Below are 24,729 nucleotides of genomic sequence, written 5' to 3'. Positions count from 1 at the left end.
CCATCCCTCCATCCACACACCCTGCCTCATCCACCCCTCCATCCATCCATCCACCCCTCTGTCCATCCATCTATCCTTCATCCATCTATCCCTCCATTCATATACCCCTCCATCCATCCATCCCTCCATCCATACACCCCTCCATCCATCCATCATCTATCTATCATCCATCCATCCATCTGTCCATCCATCTATCTGTCCCTCCCTCCACCCTTCCAACCATCCATCCCTCCATCTAACTATTCATCCCTCTATTCATCCCACCCTCCCTCTCTCTACCCACTCTTCTCTCCCTCTATCCCTCCATCCATCCATCCCTCCCTCCATCAGTCCCCCATCCACCTCTTCCTCCATCCATCCCTCCCTCCTTCCCTGCTTCCCTCCATCCCTCCCTCCTATCCCTCCCTCCCTACATCCTTCTATCCATCCATCCATCCCTCCATCCATCCATCGATCCAGGAAATATGTCTTGAGCACATCCCTGCTGGGACAACTTCAGAGGATTTAGAATCTCAAGGAGAAAGTGGAGCAGAATTTTGAAGGTCATTCCAGGGACTCAGTTTGAAACTGGAAAAAGAATAAATATACTCTCTCTCTCTCTCACTAGCATATGAACATGAACATGCCTTTCTATGTACAGATATAGTTACTCTCTTTAATTCACAGAATAATAATAATGAAAATAATCAAGACCATGTGTTTTCATGGCACTTTACAGTTTCTAAGTACCAGCACAGACATTATTTCATTAGTTTCTCACACCAGCCTTGGGAAGCAAGCCAGAGGAGTATAACTATTTCCATCTCCCAAGTGGGAATCCAGGTAACTTCTCTAAGATGACACCACTAATTTCTGTGGACAGAAATGGTCCTGGCCTATTTTATGTTAGCATCTATAAATACTCAAAAGGTACACACACACACACACACACACACCCCAGGCACTCCCACACCTATGAATCACACACCTGTGAATCAACCTGTATTTATTTCTCTTCACATCCCCAGAGACCCCCAACACACTGCAGCCTATTCAGACCCCCACACTCAAGAGCGCAGTGCACACATAAGGAAGACAGCCAACAAAATGACAAGAGTAAAGTGGTAGGGGGTGGATGTGGGGCACAGGCAGGGATGTGGGGTGCAGGTGGGGATGTGGGGTGTAGGTGGGGACAGAGAGTGCAGGTGAGGACGTGGGACGCAGGTGAGGATGTGGGGTGCAAACAGAAGGTGAGTCATTGTTAATGCAGATGATCCCATGGCCCCCAAAGCATAGTGGGAGCACAGACACTGGGCAGGCCCAGCACTTCTGGCCTCCATTCTCTGCCGCCCTCCATGGCCTGCTTCTGCTACAGGCGGATCCCTTTGCTCCAACGACCTTGGCCCAACCTCTCAGACCCCGTTCTTCCTCTGCCTCTCTCCCACTGCCCCTTCCCCAGGGAGGCACACAGAACAGACACATTACCCTGTTCGAGCTGCTACTGCATTGGCTTTCGCTCAGAGGAGGTGGGGTAGGAGGAACCACAGAAATTTTGCTGCCAAGGAAAAATACAGGAATAAAAAACGGGTTATGAATGATCCAACTATAAGTCTTACAAATGCATGGGACTCGCCATCATCCTCTCGTTCAAGTTCTCAGACTTTTTTTTTTTTTGCTTTTTGCTTTTTGCTTTTACTTCCTCATGTTTTAGAAGAGGATCCAGCGGCCCTGCATGGATCTGCTCCTCTAGGCAGGGTGCAATTTCCTGGTATCGGGATGCGGCAAATGAGCGCCGAGCTGCCCCGTGCCCAAGCCTTGTGTGCTGCGCATGTCGTCTAAAGTAGCGCGGCCGCTCCAGAGCCCAGACCGGGTGTGTGTCCCCTGTGGCCGTGTGCGTTCTCTCAGCAGAAATCCCAACAGAAGTGCCCAAAACGCCATGCCAACATCAAGCATGAGAGGAATCAGAAGTTGACGGGGGAGGGGCACTGGGGTGGCTCAGTCGTTTAGGCATCTGCCTTCAGCTCAGGTCATGATCCCAGGGTGTTGTGATTGAGTCCCTCTGCCTTTCCCCCCTGCTCATGCCTGCTCACTCACTCTCTCTCTCTCAAATAAATAAATAAAATCTTAAAAAAAAAGAAGAAGAAGTTGATGGGGGAGAAAAAAAAAAAATGAAGTCCCAAGACTGGAAAATCTCATAATGGGCCAAAAAAAAAAAAAAAGCCGGGGGGGGGGAGCTTTCAGTAATACTTTAATTTATTTGGTGCAATCAGGTGCGTGAATTGTTGCTAGCTCCAAGAGTGCTAGGTGTTTAGGATTTTGTATCAAGAAGTTAGATCTCGGGCGCCTGGGTGGCTCAGTCAGTTAAGCGTCTGCCTTCAGCTCGGGTCATGATCCTGGGGTCCTGGGAGCGAGCACCTCCGGCTCCTTGCTCTGCAGGGAGCCTGCTTCTCCCTCTCCCCTGCTTGTGCTCTCTCTCTCTCTCTCAAATAAATAAATAAAATCTTAAAAAAAAAAAAGAAGTTAGCATCTCGCAGACCATGCCTCACTGCTGCCAATTTTATTCCACGGATGTCTGAGGAGTCAGTTACCAGGCATGATGTTGGAGATACAAATGATTCATAAAAGCAAATGCCTGGTTCAGAATTTCATTTAAAATGCCCTCAAAAATAATATCTCATTTTCGTACCACATTTCAGGAGAATTTAGGAAATAAAACCTTTAGTGAGAAACTGCTCTGCTAGCTCCCAAGAAGGCCCTTCATAAGAATCTGGAAAGATCTCTGTTTCAATCTTTTCCAGGCACTTTATCATTAAAAAAAAAAAAAAAAAAAAAGTCACATTCCAGAGCAGCCACGTCTGAAAGTCAGGAGATCTAGAAGTTCTTTCAGCGTCCTTTTTTCCCCAGGCCAGGGGAGGGCCAGGACGGTCTGCCCTCGTACAGCACTCACCTCAGCTCCTGATAAGATTGCAAGAGCTTTGCTCCGGCTGTCCCGTGTTTGCCTGGAAGAGATATCAGCAAAGGTCATTCATTAGTAAGAAGACAACCTTGGTGATGCAAACACAGGAAGCAATCAATTAAAATTATTATTTTTCTAATACCACTTCTTGCAATTAAAAAGTAAGAGACCATCTTGGGGTGACAGAAATGCTCTAAAGTTCGACTGTGGTGATGGTCACACAACTCCGTAAATTTGCTAAAAACAAATTATATAATATGTTAAAAAACAGATGATGTTTATGCTCTATAAACTACAACCACAAAAGTTGTTAAAAATGCAGACATAAACACATACATACACATAATTGCTGGGAACGAGTGCTTTTATTAAGAGTTGACGTAGGGTTAGATTTTCTAAATCTGGAAAATCTGAAAAGCAGTCCAAGCTTCCAAGCTTCCATTTGTCCTTTGGAAACATTTAATAATAGCATGACTATATTCCTTTAAACATTCCTTGTTATGGGGATTAAATTAATCTGTTAAAAAATGTAATCTACTTATTTCTAGTTGTAGAAGCTAATAATTTCCTAAAAAAGACCACTTCTGATATAGTACTCTTTTTGTTTCCAGGCAAGGGGATTTTATGATGTATTAAGACCCCAAAAATAGAACTCTCCATAGTTCTGTGAACACAGTGTTTCCTGGCCCAGTGCATAGGAAGAGGTTAGTCTGCCCAGCCCGCCTCCACCCTGCCCGACACAGGCTGGGAGCCACCAAGCCTGCCATGCTGTCTAGCGCCCATGGGGTGTGTGTGAAGGTTTTAATCCACCCCCAAGAAAGACTGACATACATATTCACATCACCTCCATCAGAGGAGAAGCAGGGCAGGGAGGACTTTGGCAGGCGGGGGGGGGTAGGTGAGCGGCTCTGATATCAAGGCCCGAACCCTAAGGCCCAAACCCTAAAGCTAGGAGGAAGCTGACCCCCAGGGGAGGGGTTCCTAACTGGCGCCGGCCTCAGGGAGTGTGTGAGCCCCGAACTCACATGTCAAGCTCTGAGTCTCCCTGTCTGTGTGCATTTGGGGGCGGGGGTCGATGATGGTGTTCACCAGATTCTCGAAGGCGTCCACGAGCCCTCCCCCGCCCCCACTAAGGCTTCTCTAAGGCGGATCAGAAGGGCAGCCCCACAGGCCGAGAGGGGCACCTGCAGAACCGGCCTGAGACGGATGAAAGCCCACACCCGAGGAGCCACTGGAAAGAAAACCGCGAGGCCAGAAGAAAAAGAGAACGACCCCTAACTGCTTCACGGTCGGTTGTCATGAAAGCAGAAAAAAGCAAGGCAAAGAAAAAGAAAAACTAGAGACACTGTGTATCCAGGGTGTCCTGGGTGAAAAGGCAGACCCCAACAAGGGACAGCGAGGTCGGAGCCCTCCTGGGGGTCGGCGGGTGCGCTCACCGCTCACCGCGGCTTGTGGCTCCCTTCCCGCCCACCTGTCTGCTCAGACGCTCAGCATCTTGTCCCTGGATTGTGGTGACAGTGTCCCCAAGGCACAGCCACCAGGCACAGCGCAGCCCCCCATCGATGCTATCGTTCTACTGCCGAAAGCTCTTCAGTGACCCCTTACTGCCATTGCCCAAATCCAAGCCCCATGCAGCGTCCCGGGGCCTCCACACGCACCCCTGGCGCCCCCTCTCCGGCCTGGCTTCCCTGTCTGCATAGACATTGTCTACTTACTCCCACTTACCCCCACCTCACCTCCTAGCGCCCACTGCCTGGGCATTTCTACCTCAGGCCCCTACCTCCATCTTCAGTTTCAGCTTAGTCCCCCGACACCCCATTTCCCAATACCCCTCCTGAGGTCCCCGCGAAGACCTGGCCACAAACGGCTCTCTGCTGCCCCCTGCTGGCCGCATCGGGCCTGGCCGGCCGCGCTGTGGGCTCCGCAAACCCCCTCCGCAGAGACAAGTGTTCTGGGCTCTACACAGTCTCTGTCCTCTGCCGCTGTGACAGCAGCCATGCACAGTATTAGGGTCGCTGGAGGGGAGGCGGGGGGATGGGATACCTGGGTGATGGGCACTGGGGAGGGCACGTGATGGAATGCGCACTGGGGGTTACATGCCGCTGATGAATCACCCAACTCCACCTCTGAAACTAGTCACACACTGTATGTTAGTTAACTGAATTTAAATAAAATTTTAAAATAAAATTAAAAAAAAAAATAGGGCGCCTGGGTGGCTCAGACGGTTGAGCGTCTGCCTTCAGCTCAGGTCATGATCCCAGGGTCCTGGGATCAAGTCACACATCAGGTTCCCTGCTCAGTGGGGAGCCTGCTTCTCCCTCTGCCTCTCTCTCTCTCTCTCTCTGTCTCTTATGAATAAATAAAATCTTTTAAAAAATTTTTAATTAAATTAAATAAAAAAATAAAGAGTGGGCATGTCTGTGCCCCAATAAAACTTGATGGACATTGAAATTTGAATTTCACGGCTTTTTTACAGGTTACAACTATTTTGACAATTCCAAAATGTAAAACTCATTCTTAACTCACAGGACATAGAAAAACGGGCAGAAGGACAGGTTTGGCCCTCGGGTCCTACTGCACCCCCATATCGTTGCTATTCCAAGTGTGGGCAGCACTGCAGTCCCAGCTGGGAGCTTGTCAACAATGCCGAGTCCTGGGCCCAGCCCCGCTGCACAGAATTGAGGTCCGTTCGCTGAAGTTTGGGAAGCGCTGCCCTGTTTATTTCCATGTTGCTTCCTCCTCTATTCCCTCACTTGTTTCTTATCAGAGGCTTCCTTCAAAAGCCCTACTGACTTTTCGTTAACATAACAATGCACGTCACAGGGGCGCCTGGGTGGCTCAGCCCTGGGCTCAGACTGTTGATCTCGGCTCAGGTCACCATCTCAGGGTCGTGGGACTGAGCCCCACATTGGGCTCCACGCTCGGCACAGAGTCGGCCTGAGATTCTCTCCCTCCGCCTCTCCTCCCCCTGCTCCATCTCACACTCTCTCTCTCCAAAAAAAAAAAAAAAATAACCATGCATGTAACCACGGGGAGGAAACGCGGAGAAAAGGATGCCCTCCCAGGCGTCCTGAGAGGCGGGGTGTCTGAAGCAGGGGCCCCGCTGTGCCGCTCTGGCTGCCTCATTGGGCCAGAGGCTGGGCGGAGGAGCAGCTGTGGGTCGGCAGAGTCCAGGCTTCCAGAGCACGTTCGAGAAGGTGCGGCCACCGTTGGTCAGCAGCAGACTGCACTGCGCCAGGCGCAGGGCTCCATGTGCCTTTGCTTCTTGGGTTGTCTCCAGGTGTCATCTCAATTTTATCAACAAAAACTGAGGCTCGGGGACATTTTGTAATGACAAAATACATACAAATGACAAACCTGCCTTTCGCACCATGACTTGCCTACAAAGCCGGACACACACAAGGTAGGGGGGAGCGGTGACTGGTACGCGGGGGTCTCCCATTCTCTCTACCTTCCTCACGAGGGAAAATGTTCATAATAAAAAGCAAGGGGAGGGCGCCTGAGTGGCTCAGTTGGTTAAGCGACTGCCTTCGGCTCAGGTCATGATCCCGGAGTCCTGGGATCGAGTCCCACATCGGGCTCCCAGCTCAGCGGGGAGCCTGCTTCTCCCTCTGATCCTATTCCCTCTCATGCTGTTTCTCTCTCTCTCTCTCTCTCTCTCAAATAAATAAATAAATAATTAAAAAAAAAAGCAAGGGGAGAAACAACCACTTATAAACCAATGGCCAACGCCCAGAAAATGCTGAGATTCTTCATTTTAGACATGCTTTCTATTTGTCCTGTGTATCTCAGGCCACATAAATCAAGGGACCAAGCCCGTGCACCGGGGTTGGGGCATCCAGCCCTGGGTGTGAGCACCGTCCCTGCCCCTCTCGGGCTCCCCTTTCTCTCCTAGCCTGCTCCCTCCCCCCTGCAGCGACCCCCACCCAGAGCACAGGAGAAGCCGTCCTTGGCTTGCAGCTCCCTGTCTACGTGGGTACGACAAGTTGTTCTGTGAATGAACTTCCTTGACCCGCATCCAAGGCTGCTATGCGTTGAGTTGTATCCCCTGAAAAGACATGTTGAAGTCCTAATCTTTTTTTTTTTTTTTAAGATTTATTTATTTATTTTAGAGAGAGCGCGAACAGGCGCGAGAAGTGGGGAGGGACAGAGGGAGAGAATCTCAAGCAGACTCCCCACCGAGCACGGAGTTCGACACGGGGCTCAATCCCACAACCCTGAGATCATGATCTGAGCCAAAATCAAGAGTCAGACGCTTAACCGACTGAGCCACCTGGGTGCCCTGAAGTCCTAAGCTTCAGCACCTGTGACTGTGACCTTACTTGGAGCGTCTTGGCGGAGCAAGCTGGGGGGGTCGTTGGGATGGGCCCTAACACAATATGACTGGTGTCCTTATAAAAAGGGAAAATCTGGACACAGAGGTAGACACGCACACAGGGAAGAGGAAGTGAACACGGCCATGTGACAACCTAAGCAGAGACTGGAGTGATGTGTCCACAAGCCAACGGTTGCCAAGGATGGCAGAGAAGCAACCGAAGCTACGAGAGGCGGGAAAGACCCTCCGCTGGCGCTGGCAGGGGCAGCGTGGTCCCCCGAGCCTGGATTTTGGACTTGCAGCCCCCAGAACAGTGAGACAGCAACACACTCCCGCTGGTCGAAGCCGCCAGCACTTTCCAGGGCTGGTTCCAGCAGCCCCACGGAAGGGCCTACAAGGTCCTCTGTGCTTCAGTCCCTGCATGCCTCTCCGGGGTCTCCTTCCGCCATTCAGAGTATGTACCCCCGTCCCATTCGGAGGTGCTGGTGAGGATGCCCGGTGCCCACTAGACTCTCCTCTTCCATGCTCCTTGCTCATGTGCCCGTGGCTGCCAGTGGTGTATCCTCCGGGACCCGAGCTGTCCTCACACACTGCCGTGCACACTTCTCTACCAGTCCTCTGGCTTCGCTGTCATTGTGTGCATCTGTGTTGGTCTCCCCGACCAGGCGGAGAGCACCCCGAGGACACAGGTCTCCTCTTACGCCTATTGGTGTCGCCAGCACCATCAGAGTATGTCGTGCGGGGGTGGGGGTTATAAATGCAGCAACTGCAACCAGAACTATTTTAACACAAAGCATTACCTCCTCATTTGAACCGTACGACCAAATATGTGTGAAAAGAAGGTCATCGGGGCACCAGTCGGTTAAGCGTCCGACTCTGATTTCGGCACAGGTCGTGATCTCAGGGTCGTGAGATCGAGCCCCACGTAAGGCTGTGTGCTCAGCGGGGAGTCTGCTTGAGATTCTCTCTCCCTCTGCCCCTCCCCACTTCTCACGCTTGTTGGCGCTCTCTCTCTAAAATAAATAAATAAATCTTTAAAAAAAAAAGGAGGTCACTATTTTTTCATGACCTGGCTTACATGTGACTCACCCATTCGTTCACATCCACCATGTCGAAAGCACGGGAGCACTTCACAGAGATAAGGAAGACGCAAGTTCTGCTCACACCCAGGAGCTCCCGGTCCTGTACAGATCCGTGCACACCACGGAGCACAGCTGTGGTTTCTAGATCCAACAGCCGTCCTGCATCTGGCACACACATGTCTGTGACAAGTCATTATCTCTCTGTGGACTACCTCTCCATCGAAAAAGAATAGGGATGAGGTACCTCATTTCAGGCGCTCACAAAAACTCCTACAGAACGGATGCTCATCTTAGCCAGGCTCCATTGTCACGCCCGGCGAGCGAGCTCACTGCACACTCGCTGCAGCCTGCCAGTGCCCTGGAGGACAGGCCCTGCTACCCAGACTCTTCCCACTCAGGTGACGCGGGCCCAGAGCAGCCTCAGTGCAACGCAGCCAACAGCAAATCATCTTGTCCGGTGGCCAAGCAGCCTCACGTCCTGAACTCTGGGATCTGTGTGTTATTCTTCTTCCAAGACATCACCATTAACCTCCCCTGCTAGACCGTAAGGCCCCACAGAAACCCCTTGTTAGAGAAGTGCCACCCAACTGTACAGCCATGTGGGATCCAGCTGGGGAGCTAACAGACCATCGAACAGGAGGGTGGCCTGACCCGTGACCACCCGTCTGCTGGTGCCCCTGGAGGGGAAGCAGCATCCCAGGTAGGAAACCACACTCTAGAATTCCAGGTGTGACCCAAAGCAAAAGACAGGCGGGGCGACCCCACATAGAACCTCCCTGTGAACGACGCAAACGTGCCCCTTCCTCAAGATAATTTTGTCTACCCCTAGGAGTTGGTTGTAATAGATGGATTTTGTTAGAACAACACAGTTTGCTGATTCTTCCAGAAAAATCATCATAATAAACACACAAGTCTCAGATGTCTACGATGTGAACTGTGCCCCCTGAGCGGTGGCTCCCTAGTACAGTGCTCAACCTGCTCAATTGTATGTGACAGTCCTAACAGTTGGTCCACACTGGCGCTTGAGTATCCTCGAAATTCTAGAAAAGATGAATAAAACCAGGAGGTGAAAATAAACAAACAAATCACTCAATCAATCAATCAATCAAACCAGGATTTGCAGGGGGTACTGGACAATTACGGTGTGTTTTAGGACTTTTTTCTTTAATAGGAAAGAAAAAAATCCCTAGAACAATAAAGTTTTAAACCAATTTTTTTTGGCTCACATACATAAAATGGAAAATATCTCAAAAAATTTGACCTAGAAATCCCTCAGCATATAATCATCATATCCTGTCATAAATGGTTTTGGAGTAGAATCCAGAGCCATTTTAAAATATATTTTAGTCCTTAGAGAAGCTCTGAGCTTAAAGCAGTAGGGCTAAGGCACTGCCCCAGGATGAAAGAAGATAAAGTGCACAACTGTGAATCAGCAACTAATGCCTTCCAGGAGAACAAAAATTAATAACAGTCGATTTATAATCCTGTTGGCAGAAAATCTCTCTCAGCCAGTGTCCTTCTGCTACGAGACATTACTCTTCTGCTTAGTCGCAAGAGAGAAAGATAATTTTTTCTCCTTAATTAAGCTCCCTATATGCTATCAGCAGAAATTCTGGATGGCTTCCACGTTAATAACAGTCACCAGGAGCTGGGCAGTAACTCTTCCACAAAGATATGCCTAGGGCTGACAAAACCACCAGCCAGGCTTGTTGAGGACCTGGGGACAACAGAATGTAGACTGCCTTCCTGCGTCCTTTGATTTTCGCTAAAAATTGAATGTAGGGTTTAGGAGTTCTCTTTCCTAAAGATTTTGGATATTAATCCCTTATCAGATATGTGATTTGCAAATGTTTTCCTCCCTTCCATGGGTCGCCTTTTTACTCTGTTGACAGTGTCCTTTGATGCACAAGCTTTTCATTTTGATGTAGCCTCATTTGCCCATTTTCCTTCTGGTGCTCTGCCTTTGGCATCACATCTGAGAAATCATCGTCAAAGCCAATGTCATCTTTCCCTCTGTGTTTTTCTTCTAAGAGCTCTATAGTTTTGGGTCTGTTGTCCATTTTGAGTTAATTTCTCTCATCTGTGAATATCCAGTCTTTCTGGCACCATTTATTAAAAAGACTGATCCTTCCCCCTTGAATGATATTGGCACCCTTGTTCGAAGTCATCTGACCACATGTGCAAGAGTTTCTTCTGGGCTCTCTAGGCCATTCCATTGGTCTCTCTGCCTGTTCCCAAGCCCATGCCACCGCATTTGGATTATTGTAGCTTTGTAGTAAGTTTGGAAATCGGGAAGTGTGAGTCTTCTGGCTTTCTTCTTCTTTATCCAGAAACAAACAAAATAACCCAATTTTTCAAATGGGCATGGGACTTCAATAGACAAGAAAATATACAAATGGCCAATAAGCATATGAAAAGATGTTCAGCATCACTAATCATTAAGGAAATGCAAATGGAAACCCCAATGATACAGCCATTATGGAAAACAGTGTGGAGATTCCTCCAAAAAAATTAAAAATGGAACTACCATATGATCTAGCAATCCCACACTGGGTATATATCCGAAGGAGATGAAATAACTATCTCAAAGACATAGCTGCACTCCCATGTTCACGGCAACGTTGCTCACACTAGCCAAGACATGGAAACAACCTAGGTGTCCTTCAACTGACGAATGGTTAAAGAAAATGTGGTATATATTAGAAAGGAATATTGGGGCACCTGGGTGGCTCAGTTGGTTAAGCTTCTGCCTTCGGCTCAGGTCATGATCCCAGGGTCCTGGGATCGAGTCCCACATGGGCTCCCTGCTCGGCAGGGAGTCTGCTTCTCCTTTTACCCCTCCCCGCTGCTCGTGCTCTCACTCTCTCTCATGCTCTCTCTCTAAAATTAAAAATAAATATTTTTTTAAAAGGGAATATTATTCAGCCATAAAAAGGAAGAAATCCTGCCACTTGCAACAACATGGATGGACCTTGAAGGCATTATGTTAAGTGAATAAGTCAGACAGAAAAAGACAAACACTGTATGATGTCACTTATATGTGGAATCTAAAAACACCAAACTCAGAACAGAGAGTAGAATGGTAGTTACCAGGGGTTGGGGGCAGGGGAAATGGGGAGCTATTGGTCAAAGGGTACAAACTTTCAGTTATAAGATGAATAAGTTCTGGGAATCTAATATATATAGTCACATGGTGATCACAGTTGCCATACCATATTGTGACTTATAAGTTGTTATGAGAGCAGACTGTTAATGTTCTCGCCATAACAATGGCAAAATGATAATTGTGTGAGGTGAAAGATGTGTTAATAAACCTTATGTGGTAAATGTTTTGCAATACTTGTGTGTATCAAATCATCAAAACAAAATCCATACACAGAATAGAATAAGTGTCAGGCTAGTAGATGCCTAATTAATACTGAGGGAATGAATTAAAAGAAAAAAAAAAAACCACAATGAAATACTACTTTATGCCTATTAGAATGGCTATTATTTAAAAAAAAAAAACAAAACAGAAAATAACAAGTATCCACATGGATACGGAGAAGCTGGAACCCTGCACGTTGCTCGTGGAACATAAAATGGGCGGCCACTGCAGAAAACAGTATGGTGGTCACTCAAGACATGAAATACAGAACTACCACGTGACCCAGCAATGCCACGTCTGGGTATAAACACAAAAGAACTGACAGCAGGAACTTAAACAGGTATTTGCACACCCATGTTCATGGCCACACTGGTCACGACAGCCAAAATGTGGAAACTACCCAAGTACCCCCACCCCCGGGGGATGAAAGGATAAACAAAATGCAGTAGGTACACACAATGGAATTTCATTTGGTCTTAAAAAGGAAGAAAATTCTGACACATGCTACCACATGGATGGACCCTGAAGACATCATAAGTGAAATAAGAAAGACATGAAAGGACAAATGGACTATGTTTCCACTTACACGGGGTACCTAGCATGGTCCACCTCATAGAGCCAGAAAGCAGAATGGCAGTCACCGGGGCTGGCTGGGAGGGAGGACTGGACAGTTAGCGTTTAATGGCAAAGAGAGATTCGGCTTTGCAAGATGAAAAAGTCCTGGAGACGGATGGTGGTGATGATTGCACAACACTGTGAACGTGCTTGGTGCGGCTGAACTCTACACTCACAAATGGTTAAAATGGTGAATTTTATGGTATGTCTATTCTACTGCAATAAAATGATGAGCATGGAGTTCTTAAATACAAAATGATTTCTCAATTAAATATGTAGGGGTCTAGGGGCGCCTGGGTGGCTCAGTCGTTAAGCGTCTGCCTTTGGCTCAGGTCATGATCCCAGGGTCCTGGGATCAAGCCCCGCATCGGGCTCCCTGCTCCACGGGAAGCCTGCTTCTCCCTCTCCCTCTCCCCCTGCTTGTGATCCTGCTCTCACTGTGTCTCTCTCTGTCAAATAAATAAATAAAATCTTAAAAAAAAAAATATGTAGGGGTCTAGTCTTTTCAAAAAATGTATTCACACAAGGAGATAGCTTAACGTCCAATGGTCAAGATACTCCCCAGAAACTACCCTAACCAATAATTTGGTCTCAACATATGAACACATGGATTCTTAACTCAGAAATTCTATTCAGTTCAATGATTTTACCTTGGTTTCCCATTCTGTTCATAAGCAGGGAAATAATGATGCTTACCAAAATGCCATCACATTACCTGCCTATCACACAGAGCTGGGACCAGCAAACTTTCTGCAAAGGGTCAAGTTAAAAAAGTATAGGCTTTGCCAGACATATGATCTCTGTTGCAACCGCTCGACCATTGTACTGCAAAGTTGGCCATAGACAGAAAGGAGCTAGCATGGCTGTGTTCCAATAAAACTTTATACAAACAGCTGGTGGGCCACATTTGGGCTGCGTGCTGTAGTTTGCCAACCCCCAACGGAGCAGGGAGTATTAAGTAAAATAAAACACTGACTAGCCTAATAACTAGCCCATGTAATCACGGTTTCCCCTCCATGTTAAAAGCAATGGATCAAAATAGGGAGGTAGTCATGACAACTCAGGACCAAAAATGTAAACTGCCGAGGGTGGTCTCATCCTGGAGGGCAGTGGAGAGGGTGCAGAGGACAGTGGTAGAGGAAGAGAGACGCAGAAATGGTCCAGGTAGGAACACCGGCGCTCAGAAAGCAGCAGGGATAGTCTAGCAGCCTGGGGGGACATCTGAGATAGAATATGGGGTAAAAAAGATCTGGGTTGAGTTGATGTATTCAAAGCACCTTGGACAATCTAAACAATTCAATTTTTGAGTTGCTACTGTGAACAAAGCCAAAGGCATCATGAAATCAAAGATGGCTACACTCAAGAACCTGCCTTCAGAAGACTATTACCTAGAAACACTGGGTGAGAATCAAAGTTTGAAGGTCAAGGGCTTACTTCACATGGGAGTCATAAAATCTGACCTGACAGTCTCTGTTCTGATTTAAATGGACGGGTCTGAAAATCTGTCTGGGACACGGAGAACAATCCAATCAGCTGGGAAAATCACCTCTAGGGCTCACACCCCCTCCTGTGGGTTTGTGTTCAATTTGTCTTTCCTCTGAAGGAGAGTAGTGAGAAGGAAATATTCAAGAGATAAGATGCCACATTTTCTTTTAAATAAGACAAAGCCATATACAAAATTATGTATCTGGGAAATAAACATGATTTCATAAAGACGCCCTCTCATGAACATAAGTACATCAACTAGGCAGTTGGTCTGTAACCTCCAGAAAGCTTTCCTCAATCATCCTTGTAAAATCCACCTGCTGAATTGCACGGGTGGGAGGTCTTTACTGAGCCAACAAGCAGAAAGGCAATCAAGGCAGGGCTTTGTGATAGGGTCACCCCTATTTACTCACACCTCCTTCTTGTAATCCATGAGCCTGAGTCCTCCAACCCCCAGACAGCCAGTCCCGCCAGCTCTTCTCAAAGCCCTGCAATCAGATGGGCCATATCCAAGCTGCCCGTGTAGAAGAAGAGAGCTCCAAAAAGTCACATGAATGAAATCACACTCCTGGGAGGGGGTGATAAAACTTCTTTTCCTTCATGATTATGAGACATAACATGGTCCTGGATAGCTATATCATGGATCATTGAGACCATTATCAGAAGCTATATTAATAGGAGCGCCTGGGTGGCTCAGTCGTTAAGCGTCTGCCTTCGGCTCAGGTCATGATCCTGGGGTCCTGGGATCAAGCCCCGCATAGGGCTCTCTGCTCAGCCGGGGAGCCTGCTTCTCCCTCTCCCACTACTCCTGCTTGTGTTCCCTCTCTTGCTGTGTCTCTCTCTGTTAAATAAATAAATAAAATCTTAAAAAAAAAAAAAAGCTATATTAAGGTACAGTCTTCCTAAATTATTTTATTTCCCAATTACTAACCATGGAGTGAAAGTCACAACAGATTGTTTTATATGTAACATTTAACCATTCTGAAACTTGAAAAAATATTAATATTAAGAGTATTAGTATTGTCATCTTTCTGCTCTTAAACTCAAATATCAAGCAATAAAATGTCATGGTTGTCAAATAAATAAATAAAATCTTTTTAAAAAAAATGTCATGGTTGTAAAAAAAACAAAAAACAAAAGCAAAAAAAAATAAATAAATAAAAGATGCATTCACAGCAAGGAGCCAGAAGAGGGCACTATCTTTATAAGCTTAGCAGATGCCAAAAAATAAGATTGGTTTTCAGTTTTAGTTCTCTAAGTTATTAGTGATCTAGAAAAGTGTCATCATAATTGTTTATTATATTTGCTACTTTACCAGTGGCTCTCAAACTTAAAATGCATAAAAAATTATTTGGGGACTTATTAAATACACACTCTTGAGTCACGGTCCCACGGAATAGGGAACTTTGAATTTGAAACAGCTTGCAGCTGATCCTGGAGCAGGGTTCCCAGAAGCCACAGCAAAAACCCTAGGTGCAGAGATAGCCAACTGCCCGAGGGTGGAGGGGCAGGAGGTGATTATACCAGATGGCTGGGTAGCTAGCTGCTTACAGGACACTGCCGACCCTATGAAGGTCTGTATGTTTTGATCATTCTGATGCACCCCAGATGAACCACAACTACGGCATACAAGGAATTATTTTAAGACAACAAAACTAAATAGCAAATTATAAAATCTTAGAGGGGAACAAAAGCCAGTCTATAATCAGAAAAAAAATATAAGAAAAGCAAAATACTTAAAATATTTTTTGTATCATATACGTGCAAAATAAAAAATTGGAGCTCATCTTTTCTTATTTTTAAATCTTTTTGAGGGTTGGAAAAGTAGCCCAACAAACTGCTACAATTAATACCTATTATACTTCATTGGATTATTACTTACACTTTGTCTACTTTCAAGGAAATTTGGGGAGAATTTACCTTAAATGGCACACATCCAATAGAACCATTAAAATAGGCATATAAAAAGGAAATGGGGTGACAGAGAGCATAATGATTCTTGGAATTCCTTAAACTGAACATTAAATTTGGCTCTAGGTTTCTGGATGCTAAAAAGGAAAAGAACTCTCTACAGAGAACATCACCTTGCATCTCCAAACAGCTCCATCCTTACTGACTTGATTCATTCACTCATTCACTCATTCACTCATTTACTCAGAGCTCCAACCCTCAAAGAATTCTACAGGAAAAGCTAGGGTTGACTGTATATACCCAAGAAAAAACTTCTTCTGTCAAAAAACATAATGATGTAGGTGCAGCTAACAGGACAGAAAAGAGCAAAGAGCCTTAACATATAAAGAACTTCTGCAGAAGTTCAAACAGGTGGGAAATATTCAACGCCGCTAGGAATTAGATGAATTCAAATGAAAACGACAGGAAACCATTTCAGACTACCAGTGTGGTTTTATCAAACTGATACAGTCTGGAGTGTTTTTTAAGAACAATTCCTTTTTTTTTTTCCTAAAGATTTTATTTAGTCATTTGACAGAGAGAGACACAGCGAGAGAGGGAACACAAGCAGGGGGAGTGGGAGGAGAAGCAGGCTTCCCATGGAGCAGGGAGCCCGATGCAGGGCTCGATTCCAGGACCCTGAGATCATGACCTGAGCCGAAGGCAGACGCTTAACAACTGAGCCACCCAGGCGCCACCTAAGGATAATTCCTACTGGTAAGGAGGGTACACCCTTCCCAGGGGCAATGTTCCTAACCTCTCATCTTATCCTTCTCTTTCTAGAAATATTCAGAGACGTGCCAAAGATTTATCTACAAAGATGTCCATTGCACTTGTATTTATTATTTTAATAATATTATAAACTCCCAAAAATGTAACAGCAAACCGGAAGTTCCCTCACTGTACCACAATGGTGATTTGGTTCGGTAAATGAGGTCACATTCCAATGTTGGAATGAGATGCAGTCATCAGAAAGTATGTAGTTGACGATGGATAAGAATATGGAAAAATGTTCTTTGTAAATTATTATGTGAAGAAATAGTATAAAACTGTATATACAATTTGACCCCAATTATGTAAGTCTATTAGCTTGGCACATATAAAATTGCCTTCATTCAATAATTTTTACCTAAAAACATCAATTTCTTAATGGTTTAATTTCAATACTTTTAAAAATGTGTGTGTGTAGATATGTGTGCATATGTGTATATTTGTATATACACACACATACATGCATATACCCTCACAAACATAGATGTATTGATTCACCAAAGAACAGATATGATGTACACCAAAATGTTAACAAAAGTTTTCAGGGTGAAGTCATTGTCTTTTAAACATTATTTGTTACGCTTTTCTTCACTTCTCAATTTTTTAAATGAATATATATCGCTTTTACATTCAGAACAAATGTAATTTGAAATCCTGTTTCAAGGGATAGGAGTTCGTGGTGGCCAGAGTGTGGTAGGACAGCTCACGTACCCTGCCCAGGGTGGTGTAAATGAGCACACACTTCCTGAGGGTGATTTGGCAAAACACATCAAAGCCTTTCAAGTGTTCACACATTTGACCAGTCCTTCTTCTTAGAATCACTCCAAAGGAAATAACCAGAGATGCCAAGATACCCATACAGGATGTTTATCACAGAGTTATCTGTGGTATGACATTTTGAATACGATAATATACTTCCTGACAAGAGGGAACAGGTTGAATAAAAGACAGTGCATCCATCTGATGTATTTTATGCAGGGTCAATATATGTTGGAACAACTCTTAATAGCATAAGAAATTGTTTGAGCTGTATTGAATTTTAAAAGCAAGATTAAAATCTATATATAGTCTGATCATAAATCTGTTCAAAAAGTCTCTAAGTTTGGGGGCGCCTGGCTGGCTCAGTCAGAGGAGCACGCAACTCTTGATCTTAGCGTTGGAAGTTTGAGTCCCATGTTTTGGGTGTAGAGACTACTTAAAAATAAAATCTTTATAAAAAGAAATGTAAGTCTGTATGTGCACACACACATGCACAGCATCACCTAGAAAGAAGACTGGAAGAGTGTGTGTGTGTGTGTGCAATTAACATAGTTTGTTGAGTGGAGGGATTTTTATTGCCTTCTGTACACTGTTCTGGATTTCCCAAATATTCTACAAAAAGTATGCATTACTTCTATAATCAGAAAATGAACAACTTTTTTTAAAAGAGAAAAGAAAGTTCCCTCTTCACCAAATGGAGGATGGAGTATGGGGAAGCAGGTGGACTCATGGGGACCAGCCAGGAGCTCCTGCATTAGAAGTGGGAATGAAGAGCAGGGGAAAGGTTCAAGATACTGGGGAGGCAGAAAGGTCAGGATTTGCTGACCTTTGCATGCCAGAGGGAGTCAGGTATGAGTCTCAGGTGCGTGGATTAGGGTAAGGAATACAGCCTACGGTAGCCAGCTTCTGACGGGCTCCAGGGCCCCTTGCCTCCTGATCCACCCTGTACCGTCCCTCTCACCCTGAATAGAGCAGACCTGTGTCACCACGGGATCGAGAAGAAATGACAGGGTGTGCTTTGTGAAGCAGGGGCATAGAAGAGATTGACAGAAAGTAGGATGGAAGTTCCTAGGAGTTCTGGGGAGGTGAGGGCAGGGGAGACTGCGGGAGGATGAAGTCCTAAGGATGGATGGTGGTGATGGTTATACAACAATGTGAATGCCCTTAATACCATTGAACTGTACGGTTAAAAATGGTTAAAACGGTAAATTTTATGTTGTGTATATTTTAACCATAATAATAAAATTTTTTTAATATAAAAAAGGTAGGGCTCTGCCTTGTCTCTCACGCCAGGGCCCTGGGGGAAGCCAGCCACCACGTGGTGAGCACACTCAGGCGGCCCTGCCAGAGGCGGGGGTGTGGAGGAACCCAGGCCTATGGCCATCAGCACCACGAGCACACCGGGTATGTGCATGAGCCCCCCAGAAAGCAGATCCTCCAGCCCCCTCAGCTGAAGACAGAAACCATATAAAATAATATTGATTGTTTTAACATTTGGAGGCATTTGTTATCCAGCAATAGAAAGAGGCACAGATTTGAGCCATCTGGTACTCTTCGGTGTCTCGTACCACCGTCTCGTTTCTCCAGCTTCCGATGAGGATGTGGAAGGCTGGCAAGAGGCGCATTCCCAGCATGACAACAAACACTAGGTAACGTGCAGAATCTCAGTCTGCAGCACAGCGGCGAGCAGGGCTTGCGGCGGGCTCCCCACCAGGCCCACCAGGGGGCGCCAGAAAGATCGGAAGGCACGAGGTTCCTGAGCACATCCGCCCAGCCGCGGAACCGAGGGGTCAGCTTCCTGCAGTTAGCACCTCAGGGCTTCCCACAGGCCTCCCTTTTTGCCTCTCTTCCTCCGATAATACCTGTTTCACCAGTTCCCTGAATTACATCCTCTTCGCTCAAATCCCCACGTGGTTTCTATTTTCCTAACTGGCCCTCAGCGGATACAGCACGTGGACCAGAGTCCACTCAATTACTGTACCAGCGCCAGCTGGTCTGGTGGGGGCACAGGTGTAAGCGAGGGGGTTCCCACCTGCCGGGCGAACCATCACCCCGACGGCCCTTCCTGGCTCCTCGCCTGCCAACCTCCGCCCACCCACCCGAGCTCACACGTGTGTTCCCCCAGCTCGGCACTTTTCCCTGGGCTCTCCCCGCCTTTTGAGTCCGACTCGCCTAAAATTGGACAATAAGAAAATGGGACACCTCGGCATGTGAGGGAGCAAGTGCAGAGGAGGAAGGAATTTGTTTTTTCTTTATTGTTGTTTGTTTCTTTTATACCTTGGGAGAGACAGTAAGAGAAAAGGATGATTTCTTCTCAGGCTGACTTTCATTGTCTACTTTTTTTTTTTTCTTGATCTTTTCATTCTGGTGGAAAGTCGCTGGACCAAAAAGAGAAACCCAGGACTTCAGGTTCATTCCTATCCTACACCTTTTCTTATGTCAGGTGGCCAGCCTAACTGCTTCTGCTCACTTTTACTCACCAGAAGAGTGCCAGAAAGATGATGAGAAGGTAAGGAGCACGCACACGTGCATGCCACACACCTGTGTTCTGGCCTGCAAGCTCATTTCCCTCATTGAAATAATAGTACTAAAACTTTCAACAGTGTATTAAAAAGTTTCCAGGAGAGGTCTTCATGGACTTGTTTTGAGAAATTACAGAAATTTCACTCCCCAGTCTTACCGTTTATGAAGTAGGAACTGAGTGAAAAAATGACAATCTACCACCTGAAGAAGACCCCAGCCCCATAACAAAAAGTTTTGTTTTTTTTTTTAATTTTAAGTACAATCTACTCCCCACCGTGGGGCTTGAACTCACAACCCCAAGATCAAGAGCCACATGTCTACTAACCAAGCCAGCCAGGTGCCCCAACAAAAAAGTATTTTAAAGAAACAAAATAAAGCAATACAACTTAGACCTCATGCTGCCATGCTTGTCTAGATTATGCCCTAAATGGGGATGACAGCCCCAGGGAGGCAAAAAGGGTGGTTAGTGGATAAGACAAATTTTAGTGTGCTCCAAAAGGTCTCAGTACAGAAACAGAAATATACCTGGGGTAGTAAATTTTCATGGACAGGTAGTATTTAGGAAAAAGTGTTAGCAAGGCTGCCTGGGACAGGAGAGTGGGCTGTAAGGAAAAGTGTGGAGAAGCACTGTCCTGGGTGAGACCACACGCACTTGCTCACCCTTTGCTCGAGCATACCCCTTAGCATTGTACTTCCTTCCAGATTTGTAAGAAACTCTGCAGAAACATAATCTTTGCTTGAGTAAGAAGAGTCTGGAATATAATCCAGGAGAGAATGTAATGCCAACTGATTATCAACCTCAGCTAACAGTGCCTTTTTTAAAAGCTTGAGTGTCAGTGCTCCAACACATGGCTTCCTTTCTTGCCAACACATTTTGGGTTGTGGCTAAATAGCTTCTTTCTTTATCTCAAACGGTCACTTTTTCCAGAAGAAAGAAGGGTTTCAAGCCACCCTGTTCCCTCTAGGTCAGACTAGGCTCCTTGTGTGCAGTCCCCACTGACCCACATCACAGAGGATGTGTGTTACCATGTGGATGAACGCGAGTCACCAAGCATGCGGGCTCCACTTGATTTTGATGACACGTGTGTGCCTTTGTCTGATAAGCCGTTCTCTTGTCTGTGCAGCTCACATCCTGACATGGCATTGCTGTTACCAGAGAATTAGTTCTCCCCATGGCTTCTGGCCCCAGGTACCAATTACACCATTACATCAGCTTCACAAATACTTTATAAGATATTCCAGTTGCCCAGACCGTATGCACACTTGCACTCAGAGACTCACAACATGCGCTCACTTCCTAATCATCAACCTCTGCCAAATTCTAATACCATCCACTACCCAGGGCCTTCAGCTATTCCATCACTTTGTTCAAGTATCATGAACAAGGTTTTGTGCTCAGTGATGTAAGGGGCTAACAAGATTTGAAAAGCACAGTTGCTGCATATGGAGAGAAAGAGAAGTATACAAATAGTACAGCATAAGGCACTTTCCCCAATTATGCAAGGGATGGACAAACCAGAGCTGCTGGAGTCTCAGAGGAGGGAGAGCTCACTCCCACAAGCAAGAAGTTGGGGAGACTCCAGGGAGAGCTGGGGTACTGAGGGGAACACTGCAATGAAAGATGCTGAGCAGCATGGGCCAAAGGGTAAGTGCAGAAAGCACAACCAAACAGAACAGGAGCTCAGAAGGGCAAGGCCTGCCTACCATGACCTGTAAAGTGTTTGTTTGTTTGTTTGTTCGTGTTAAGTAGGCTCCATGCCCAGCATGGAGCCCAACATGGGGCTCGAACTCACGACCCTGATATCAAGACCTGAGCTGAAATCAAGAGTTGGACGCTTAACCCACTGAGCCACCCAGGTGCCCCCAGCCTGTAAAGTTTTTTATAGTCAAAAGTCTTAACACCAAATATTTTAAAACTGGGAGTATATCATTTTACCTTAGAAAAAAACTTAAGAGCATTTACCTTCAGTTGGAAATTTCTTGGCTCGTTCCTCAAAGAACCATTCTCCAGTTTTTATTTTCACATTTCTGAAAAACAAGCAGAAAGGAAGCCTCAGACAGAGATGTGGATGGTGCTGTATTTGGCTCATGAGAGGTAGGTAGATACTATCACATAAGATTCGTCTTGCAAGGGTCCTCCGAGTTCAAATTTCTGGCCCCAAACCCCACGTTACAGATCTCCTGTAGAGGTTAAATGATCTGACCAGTCAGCAGCAAAGCTGGGAGTCTCTGCTTGGGTCTATTTTATCCTATATGTAACATGTGCATGCAATGTATACATACTAACATATGTGTGTGACCAACACATATTAAGTACTTCATGTTTTCTGAATAAATATACAAGGAGAAACAAAATTACCATCAAAATGATCAATTATTATTTTTACGGCAGTAAACAATGGCATGAAAGATAGTCAACAAAAAATCCTAGGTTAAGGTTAGTTTGTGTTTGTTTGGGGTTTTTTTTAAGATTTTATTTATTTATTTGACAGAGACACAGCGAAAAAGGGAACACAAGCAGAGGGAGTGGGAGAAGGAGAAGCAGGCTTCCCACAGAGCAGGGAGCCCGATGCGGGGCTCGATCCCAGAACCCTGGGATCATGACCTGAGCCAAAGGCAGATGCTTAACGACTGAGCCACCCAGGCGTCCCAAGGTTAGTTTGTGTTAACCACGTTTCCTAAGAGCTAACAGAGTAGCCGAAAAGTTTCCTAGAAGGACCTGAAGTCTGGAATGTGGGATCCATGTGCTTCATGAAGACCCGGGACCTGGGTCCAAGTGGACCACCTGAGAAATGCCCTCTTCTTGGCCAGCTGCTCGGCTAGCAGGTGCTAGGGTTCCTCGGCATCCCCGCATCTCCTCCAGTCTCGGTCCCAGGAGGAACAGGTCTCTCTGTATGTGCACTGCTTGAAACCAAAGTCCCCAAATGCCTTGTGCTCTTGACAGTTCCCAAATTTCTGGAGAAGCCACCCTCAATGTCAAAAAACCTTGGAAATGTAGAATTGTTAACATCATTTTAGGATGTAAAAACGTAAACACACAGATGCTACAAGTTTTTCACACCCTTAAAATAATGCGCCACAAAACTTGCCAATTCCTGGATTATGAAAGTTTAAGAAAAATTACAACTTCAACTTATGAAATCTCGTCTATAAAGTACCAAAATAAGTTCTCCATTAGGTTCTTTTAGGCTATATATGAACTCAAATGGATTTTTCTTAACTAGTGCTTACAACTGCTATAAATGTTAAGTCAATTCACAAATATATGTCCAACTATATGTTTTTAAAATACCCTCTTTCTCTACAGAGTTCTAGTAATTGTTAGAAGACACCAACCAGCTTCTTCCCCTTTATCTAGTAAGAAACTGTTATGTTCTCTGATGAGTAAGTAAATTATGATTCCCAATGCTTAGTGACTAGAACAAGGGAAAAATACACAGGACTTCTATAAATTGTGATAACAGAATTTTGATAATCAGTCACTACCCTTCAGAGCCAAAATATATAAAATGTTCAGCTGTGATATGTCTACAGAGAGACAGGGAAAAGTTTGCACCATAAAATCGAACATCTGATCTACTAAACTGACATGAAACACTGAGAACTCAGCTCCTTGGAAGTTCCCCCTCTGGTGCGTGAAGGCAACCATGGGATCAAAAACCAGGCAAAGTTTGGAGAGATGAGTGGGGCAGGTGGTGAATTCATGCTCTTTTGAAGGACCCTACTTGCCATCTATGCTCGTGGGCAACTCTTCCATCTGCAGGACGAGGTCTAACCATCAGATGAAGAGAGCTGAGGAACAAAATCAAATGTGGAAACAGGAGGCCTCCATCTAATAAATGAACTCCCCTTCCTGGACTTTTCTTCCTGGTGGTGGTGACCCTTTCAGCCAATCTACCCTGTCCTGCTCTGCAGCCTGTTACCCTTGGGACCAACAGCATCCATGTACCAGAAGGTGCGGGGATGGCGCAGGGCTCGGACTGGAAGGAGGTCAGAGCTGAGAACTCAGCGGTGCGTCAAACCACGACCCCCTATGGTCAGCCGAGGCTAGCCAGACACAGCCTGCCGCGGCGAAGCAAGCACACGGAAACACCATCACGAAAGGAAAGCTCAGCGGAGGGAGGGGGAAGGTGGAGACACTGGGTAAATCACCGTCCTCCTCCAGCCCTGGCTTCAGAATCTATGCAGTGAATTAAAATATCTGTCCCCTGGTGCTAGGTCCTCTAACTGCATATCCCAACTGACTACTTGTGAAGTTCAAGCAGGAGCTTATTTGGCAGGACAGATCTGGACACAGACTTCAGGTCTCTCAGGCTCGTCTGTGATTAAAGAATAGAAGGATAAAAACAGCACAGTCCTAAACCGTGTGCCAAACAGCACGTTTTTTGCATTTGAGGCTGTTTCCTTTGAGAACAGATTTGAGCTGGATCTCCCAGTCCTTGCAGAATCAGCCGTTCCCAAGCAATGATTCCCTGATACCCTTCCTAAAGGCTCCCTGTCCACACCAATCCCCAGGTACAAAAAGGGGAACCCTTTGTTGCTCTTATCGTCTAAGATGGCGGGGAGCAGACCTTACAGTAGCAGCACCTGCACGTCTCTGTCCTCGTTAGGGCCAACCCAGGGTAGCCTGACTCACAGCAACCAGAGGATGTGTTTATTATTTCTTCCCAGATGATTAGTCAGAACCTGGCTATGATAGCTTCTTGAAACATTTTCTGAGCTCAGTAATAGGCTAACGCTTTTACATCCCTCAGAATCGAGACTTGCTTCTTTAAAACTTGTTCAATCAGGGGCGCCTGGGTGGCTCAGCCCATTAAGCATCTGCCTTCATTTGGCTCAGGTCATGACCTCACGGTCCTGGGACTGAGTCCTGAGTTGGGCTTCCTACTCAGCAGAGAGTCTGCTTCTCTCTCTCCCTCTCCCCTTC

The 24,729-nt window shown here is 46.0% G+C and overlaps 1 protein-coding gene across 6 annotated transcripts in view; it reads right to left on the bottom strand.

Annotated features, from left to right (window-relative positions):
- SYTL3 (synaptotagmin like 3) overlaps window positions 1-24,729 on the bottom strand; it is a 92,876-nt gene that overhangs the window by 33,497 nt on the left and 34,650 nt on the right. For all 6 annotated transcript variants that reach the window (XM_081829236.1, XM_081829235.1, XM_081829241.1 and 3 more), the window contains 3 exons: window positions 21,766-21,830; window positions 2,927-2,978; window positions 1,465-1,534 (listed from right to left, as the gene is read on the bottom strand). In XM_081829236.1, the coding sequence (XP_081685362.1) occupies window positions 1,465-1,534; window positions 2,927-2,978; window positions 21,766-21,830 (187 nt within the window). The remainder of the gene's footprint in view (window positions 1-1,464; window positions 1,535-2,926; window positions 2,979-21,765; window positions 21,831-24,729) is intronic.

This window comes from Leptonychotes weddellii, chromosome 8, assembly GCF_054177405.1.
Source record: "Leptonychotes weddellii isolate Sample4059 chromosome 8, ASM5417740v2, whole genome shotgun sequence".
Taxonomy (NCBI): domain Eukaryota; kingdom Metazoa; phylum Chordata; class Mammalia; order Carnivora; family Phocidae; genus Leptonychotes; species Leptonychotes weddellii.
The sequence above is the reverse complement of the archived record's forward strand: the minus strand, read 5'-3'. Positions and strand labels throughout refer to the sequence as shown.